This window comes from Aricia agestis, chromosome 1 (genome assembly GCF_905147365.1).
Source record: "Aricia agestis chromosome 1, ilAriAges1.1, whole genome shotgun sequence".
NCBI lineage: Eukaryota > Metazoa > Arthropoda > Insecta > Lepidoptera > Lycaenidae > Aricia > Aricia agestis.
This window is the reverse complement of record NC_056406.1, coordinates 6783651-6791718: the sequence shown is the minus strand read 5'-3', so window position 1 is coordinate 6791718 and position 8068 is coordinate 6783651. Positions and strand designations below refer to the sequence as shown.

The 8068-nt window shown below is 34.5% G+C and overlaps 1 protein-coding gene across 1 annotated transcript in view; it reads left to right on the top strand.

Annotated features, from left to right (window-relative positions):
• The first annotated feature begins 2919 nt into the window (after positions 1-2919).
• Positions 2920-8068, top strand: part of LOC121729814 (transcription factor AP-2-epsilon) — a 64126-nt gene continuing 58977 nt past the window's right edge. The window contains exon 1 of the mRNA XM_042118448.1: positions 2920-3115. Coding sequence (XP_041974382.1) covers positions 3086-3115 — 30 coding nt within the window. The 5' untranslated portion in view covers positions 2920-3085. The remainder of the gene's footprint in view (positions 3116-8068) is intronic.

Here is an 8068-nt window from a genome sequence, read left to right as displayed (position 1 = left end):
GAGTGACAGCTGTGTACTTCGCAGCTATTGTGTGGTCTAAAAATGGCGTTCCTTAATTTATCATCCACGAACATAATTCCACATAATTAAATTGGAAAGGCTCCTTCGATGTTTCCGTGTGTTTTAATAACCAGCCTGAGGTGTTGGACATTTGGCAGACGGCTGGCCCGCGGTTGGTAAAACTTTGACGTTCAATCGAAAGTTTTTGGCCGTCTTTGTGTGTAGTGCCTAATTGCAAACAGTTCCCTTTTTAAGGTCTCGTAACATGTGACTTAACCACAAAAATACAAAAAAATGCACCTACTTAAAAGTAAAAAAACCTGAAGTAGGTAAATGTGTTAAAATAAAAACCTGGAGATGATTTTGTCGACACCCGCGGTCGTGTAAAACATTAAAATTGTAACAAAATATATTAATAAACTCGAATAATATGTGCATGAAAAGTGATTATTAATTACTGTGAAACAATATATGAATTTCCGTCAAGAAGTTACAGTACATATTTTATTTGTTGTTTCACTACTTTCTGATAAAGTGCCGAATAGGCTATTCAGAACCTATTTTGACAGATTCTCCATACTTGATCTGTCAAGTTAATTGGTGGATAGACTTTTCGTCACTAATCAGAAAGTGGTGAAACAGGTCCTTAATATCATAAATAAAAATATTTTTTGTTAGTCTTAATGATAACATTTTAGCAATTGTCAATTGAGTTTATTCACTATTATAATTGTATATACTTACAGGATATATATCATATACTCGTAACATAAATAAATGATAATACTTTATGTGTATGTATCCTTTGTATAGAGTTCAGTGTCAAAATAGGAGTGTGACTTTTATGTTTCTATGAGAAATGCCCCAACCGATGTAAAACATCATTGACCCCAACATCATGAATTTGCTCATATACAGAGTGTAACAAAAATAAGTGATAATACTTTAGGGTGTGTACGTGTTCCTTGTATAGAGTTGACTGTGAAAGTAGCAGCGCTGAAAGACCAACATTGTTTTTCACTTTTGTATGGGGAAACTCGTGACGCTCGGACCCTTGCCCATACAAAAGTGAAATTTTTTTAAAAAAGCTGCTACTTTCACAGTGAACTCTCTACAAGGAACACGCACACACCCTAAAGTATTATCACTTATTTTTGTTACACACTGTATATTTTTAAAAAATTCAATTTTCATAGTGAACTCTACAGGAACCAGTACACATCTTATAGCACGCGTATTATACAAGTTCCTTAATATATTGTTATACCCCGTATAACATTATGCATATTTGTATTTTTCTAAGCTCTCTTTATGCTCATCTCTAAATTATTTGTAAAAAGGTTATGGAGAGCCAAGAATTCGTAAATTATAAACAATATTACAAAACACTTTTATTTAAGTAGTTACTTACTTTATAATATCTAAATTATCAGACTGGCTTATTGAAAATAACTCATTTATTTAAATAATGAACTGAGACTACAACAACTAAATTGTAGATAACTCTACTTTTAATATTTTCAGTTTTAATTGTGTTTTATTTATGTTGGTTGCGTAAATACCTTAAGGGCCTTCCCTACGGAGATTTCGTAATTTACCGTTTTTAAAGCCTTATAAACTCAGAATTTGAAAGCTACAAAGTTATAATAAAAATACAGCAATAATCTTCAGTATTTCAACATTCCATTTCCCGTTTGAAATATTCTAATTTTGTTTATTATGCTCATGATATCAGCTTCCAAAGTGAAACCAATTTTTCAAAATTCAAGCATACATTCAGCATTACATTCAGATTCACAAATTACTTTTATTTGAAACACACGCCAATAGATCGACAATAACATATACTACATATTCCCCGTTTCAATTTTTTTTAGGATAATTTTGAACTAAGTTAAGTAAAAAAAATAGGGTTTTGGTGCGATCTCGGCAACGCGGCAAATGTATGGTCAAGGTCGTTTGCTCGGGGGACGGCCTTAATTTTGATGTTAATTGTATGTTAATATTTAGCGTGTTTCATCGTTGTAATATTAAACAAAACAAAGTATTCAAGAATCTTCACAGAAGATTGTGTTAATTAAAGATTCATTACAACAAAAATTTATCATTTTTCATTAATATAAACATTGTGACTATGTTATAAACAAAAAAAAATATCTAGGTATATTTGCAGACGCCAAATAAAGTAATTAAAACTAAAACTAAATGTAAATAAAATTATTGTGGACTCGAATAAGACCTTGCACTTTTACTATCGTCGAAATTAACAATATCAATATGTTTGCCATACCGAATGGGTACAGAAAAACCTATTCGACTCAAAATCAAAAGATGATTTCACTTTGTATTTTTTTACGTGAAGATATCTTATTAAGCGAAGAAAAAACAACAAAAGCCTTAAAAACGTCCACAATCGATTGAACAATAACATAGTTCACTGGATTCTTTGTAAAACGCACAATACTTACTTTTTGCAATAAAACGATACATTTAATGCAACGCAAACTCGATCGAGTGGTGCCTCTGTCAGGGCGCAACGAATTCTATAATTCCACGATCAACGAGCATACCTATGCAAACAGTAAACAGACGAACAAAGGCCGTACAGTCGCGAACCGACGCACTCACTATATCACCCGTCACCGCTCAGCTAACCCTACAATAACCATAGAGAATCACAATTAATCGCTTCGATGAGAAATGCCACCGCGGTGAAAAAACGTCAAAATATTGTCCGCGGATGCGACGGGGCGCCCCCGCCGGCTCGGGCCGGTAGGAGCCAATGGAGAGGCGGCCGAGCCGTTCTCCTCGCGGGCCGGGCCAATGACGCACGCCCGGGGCGGAGCCTCGAGCTACGCTCGGCGTTTCGCCCCCAGCGAAAACCTTTTCGCCTGCAGTCGTTTACAGATAAGCCTCCGGGATGGTCGATTATTATTACATTGGAAACGCGTGATTCTGTGACCTACGGAGCGGCCCCGGGCGTCGGCGATCGATCGAGTATGAACAGTGTGTGCCGTAGACATACGAGCGGGCCGCATGTGATACTGACTGTGTTCTGTGATATGTTTGCCTTATAGATTACGGCATGAACCTTTATATGCAGTGCCATCGCGAGGTATGAATTGTTTTGTCGGCTGATATGCGACTTATTAAAATTATTTGCAGACTTGTTATTAAAAGCCAGATTGTTTCTGATCTTCGATGTTTGTTTACGATACGGTATGATGACACTTTGGTTGGTGTGATCTTCAGCAAAAATCAGTTAGGTTTTCAAGAGGCTTTCATGATAACACTTTGGTTGGCACGACCCTTGGCAAAAATTGGTTGAGTTTTCCGAGCGGCTTTCACGACCGATTTTCACAATTTCCTATTGCTGTCATAGCTATTGCCATTTGTGTTTTCATGTATAGTGAGAAGTTTAATTTTTCAGGTTCCTTGTATGATATAATGATACCATTTTATACTGTTAGTGTTCTTAAATCTTCTCGTGGGTGAAAACAACTCTTAATATTTTACAAGTTACTAACACACGACAGTAAATAAGAATCACAAACATTACCCTTTCTCCTAGCTATCTCTATTAATGCATCAAACCAACTCCTGAAGCTCCATCGATCATTTTCAAGACTAGAGAGTATCTTAGTCCTGCAATCTCAAATTTAGTTTTTCCGGTTAGGTTTGCGCGGTGTCACATGATTTATATCGGGCGTAATAGAGTGAGACAGCGCGCGGACTGTAAAGATTTTACAAAACTTGCGAGAAATGTATTATTTCTGTATTTAATTTTAATTAATTATAAAATAATTTCCCTTTTTTGATAACCAATATTTAAAGCTATTTATTTGTTTTTCTTTATTTTAAATAGATAATATTAAAAGATTCTAGATATATATAATGGCTATATTCTTTCTTCGAATCTATGAATATTTAACTTTTTTAGTACCATGACTTCGGAAGAGCAAGCCTATGTTATCAAGTATACCTACATGTATGCGTAAATGTTTTTCTGTTGTAGCAGAGCACCTAAGCTTATGACTTGGGCTTATGACTGAAAGCGGAATGTAACGTGGTCTATAACTGTGCCAATTTGATTCAAATCTACAATTAATCGTCAATTACTAATATCATGGTGTATTATATTATAAAAACATAATATTTTGTTGTATAAACACTAATAATAATTTAGAATAAATGGCCCTAAGTAAATAAAATAGTAAAGGATTTTTAACATAGATACTCTCTACTTAGTTCAAAATCAATAACATTTTTTATGACAATAAGAACCATGTATATGTTATTAAAAAGTTGGTAATTACGAAATTAAACAAAAAGAGAACAATATTTATAACAATTTTCTTCTGATGTACCAAAATTAAAGTAGGCGTAGAGCTCTACGCGTCTACGACGAGCTACGACGCGCCGGCGGCTCTACGTCGAGTTATAAAAACTAGAGATCGCCCAATGGTCGAAATTCGACCTTAAGAGGATACACCAGGGGCGGGAGAAATAGAAAATAGGTATTTGAAAATGTATTGCTGTCTCACCAATCTCAAGTCTCCCACCGCAGTGTGCGATAGAGACAACACGACAAAAGTTCTAATAAAAGAACAGAAAATCTTCGATTCGCTGTCCGCTGATTCCATCTCCAAAACAAAAAAATACTTAAATCGGTTAACGATTTAAGTATTTTTTTCATTAAGAATTAAAGGAAGGCTTGAGCTGTGTTCCTATGTTTTATTTTTTTTTTGTATATTTTAGCCAGTTTTGTTTTCTGGGTGTTTGAACACAGAGGAAAATCTGGCCATTTTTTTTCGGTTTTTGGACGTTCTTATCTTATTTAATAATAAAATTATGAAAAAAAGGAAAACATAGGGACATGCTAATAGTGGCCATAAATATTCAGGAAAAAAATCATATCTCTATCGGCATTATCCAGGGACGAAACAGGGGACAACGATTGTATGGAAAAACGGCGGTGTGGAATCCTCTTAAATAATTTAATTATTATTTAATTTTAATTAATATTTTATTACCAAAATATTGACTTTCTTCTTCTTCTTTTGGCTGCCCGTAATAATTGACTATATCAGATTTAATAAAAAAAAAACAACAATCCTTTTTTAATTTGACAACAGACTTCAACCATAAATAAAAGAGTATAATTCGTGTGTATAGGCTTGTCATTCAAAATATCGTAGTGTGCACATTGTAGTGTGCGTAATGTTTTATTTATTAAAATAAGGTATGATAAAAGCACAATTTTAAAACAATATTGGCTCGATGCACTCCTTTTCCGTATAAACTATAACTGTGCAAAATATCATGCACCTACGTTTCCGCATTTTTCGTCAAAAGGGGGTCACGTATTAATAAATTATATAGATTGGAAATACATCATTTATGTATTGTAACTTTGTATTTAGATCTTTCTTCTCCATAATAAAGTGTATTTTGCGGGGATAGTATTCTTACTTCTTGCCGCCGAGCCCGAGTATGTTGGAGTCTGCCTCACTCACACATACAAAACACAACGCATCGGCTGGGTTAAAAAAAAATAATGCGCACCCATTTTCATTAAAGATGCATTCTTTTTTAACTTTAGAACAAAGGTCACATTTTTGCATCATTATTTTATTTTAATAATACATATTATAATGTAAATTTATTAATTACAATATGAATATTTGTTCTAAATCAAAATTAAAATTACGTTTTTAATAGTATGTATTTGATTAGATTATTAGCGCTCTAGTTACAGCCATATTCTTTGCGATTATTGATTTCTAATAATTTGTTTACAGGGAGATTATTTTACTGTGAACAATGACAGAAGCAGCAATTATGTGAATACTGAATATGCTGATGATATTGTGATAACATGATATTTTAAAATGCATATAAAGTTATGTACATATTATATATCATCATACATATCATATTTCACAACAATCAAAATAAATTCAAACACGATTAATTGAATTGAAATAACTCCCGGCGGAAAACTTTTAACACATTACGGCCAATTTAAAACACAAACAAATAAACGATACATTTAAAGTAAACAAATTTATCTGCAAAAGTAATGTTCATCAAAAATGATTACCTGCTGTTGGATATTTATTGGTTGGCTGCCCGTAACATGAAAATGTTACGGGCGAGGAGAAAAATCAGTCCATATTTATATTTTTATTCAATATAATAATGCGAAAGTTTGTGCCTGTTTAGCTGTCTACCGTTAGGTATTTATGAAATAAAGGGGGAAACGAGCCAACGGGTCACCTGTTGGAAAGCAACTTCCGTCGCCCATGGACACTCGCAGCATCAGGAGAGCTGCAGGTGCGTTGCCGGCCTTTTAAGAGGGAATAGGGTAATAGGGGAGGGTAGGGATGGGAAGCGAAGGGAATCGGGGAGGTTAGGGAAGGGAATTAGGCCTCCGGTAAACTCACTCACTCGGCGAAACACAGCGCAAGCGCTGTTTCACGCCGGTTTTCTGTGAGAACGTGGTTTTTCTCCGGTCGACCCGGCCCATTTGTGCCGAAGCATGGCTCTCCCACGTATAAATCTACTTGTTACGTTGCTGCTACACTGATTTTCAGAATTGGTATCGAGATTTGAATTTTGTGAAAGAACATAAGGCATTTTTTACGGTAAAATGTAGGCCCTTGTGTGGAAATTCGCGAGCGAACAAAATTAAGATCAGGATCTGATATTTTATATATTTGCATACCAGCCAGTGGTATACCTATATATTATTGAGGGTATGAAGATAATAATAATTTGTGTTCAAAATGATTATTTTTGCAAACAACGTTGAAGCTATAATGTAGACTTTGTAACTAGTTACAAAACAAAGCAACAAAAAAGTACTGACATCCGACTCTATATCCACTGTGCAAATTTGATTCAAAGTTGTTAATATTAACTAAAACTTTGTCTACAAAATCATCATCAGTATAATCATCAGTAGGTATATTTGACCACGGGGAACAGGTACAGGCTATATCACGACAAAATTTAGGTTGGGTTGCACCAGAGGCGTGGTTAAAGTTAAAGTTATGGTTATAGTTAAGGCTATAAAAAGCAAAGTTAAGGTTAAAGTTAAACTTTAACTTTAACCTTAACTTTGACCGGAGAAATTGACAGATGACAGCTGGTCCAACAAGGTTATAAAATGGCGTTTTTGTAACTGTCAAAAATGGCGTTTTTGTATGATAGCGTTAGTTCCTTTTTCGCCACGTGCATTTAAACCTTGTCGAGCTCTATGGTTGTGATTAAATATGGCGTCATGGTGGCGTCCATTTTTAACTTTAACCAAAGATTTGTCATTTTTAATTGTAGTTAAAGTAACAATTATAATTAAAGTTAGTTGGTGCAACCCAACCTTACAGTTCCTTAGGTTAATATGTACGTAAACGCATTCCCTTAACGAAAAAAAGAAAAAAAAAAGATTAATATGTACGTACCATGGAAAAAAATGTAATGAGACACTTTATGCAATATATATTACCTATTAGTAAAAGCTTCTGAGGTTTAGACGTAGTGAGGAGTTTATATTTTATTTAAAGCGTTGTTGATTAGTTGATCCTTAACTTTGCAATGAACATGACACGTACTCGTATAATAAACCTCTGGAGCGAACTGTCGACATCAGTATTTCTGTACCATTACGACCTGCAAACCATCAAGAGGAGAGTGTATTCCCTGTCAATCTATCTAGTCTATCTAATCTATCACGCAACTACTGCCGCCTGTTTGTTTGTTGTATAAAAAAATAGACATACAAACTTTTGTCGCAAGATTTTTTCTATACGAGTTGTTTTCTCTAACAATTTATCATTATTGGGCCTCAAAAGACTTCTCAAGTCCTTTATGATCATTTAGTGACACTATACATTATCTACCATTAACGTGTCATTGAATGATAGTTGATCTACCAATGACGATTCACCGTCGGCCCCGCCATGCTCACTGCCCACACAACAAAGAGACAGCTGGCCATTTTTTGGCTAGTAATCTTAAAGTTGCGCGCGGAGTATAAAATCATATTGTTCTTTTATTCAAGTTTAAT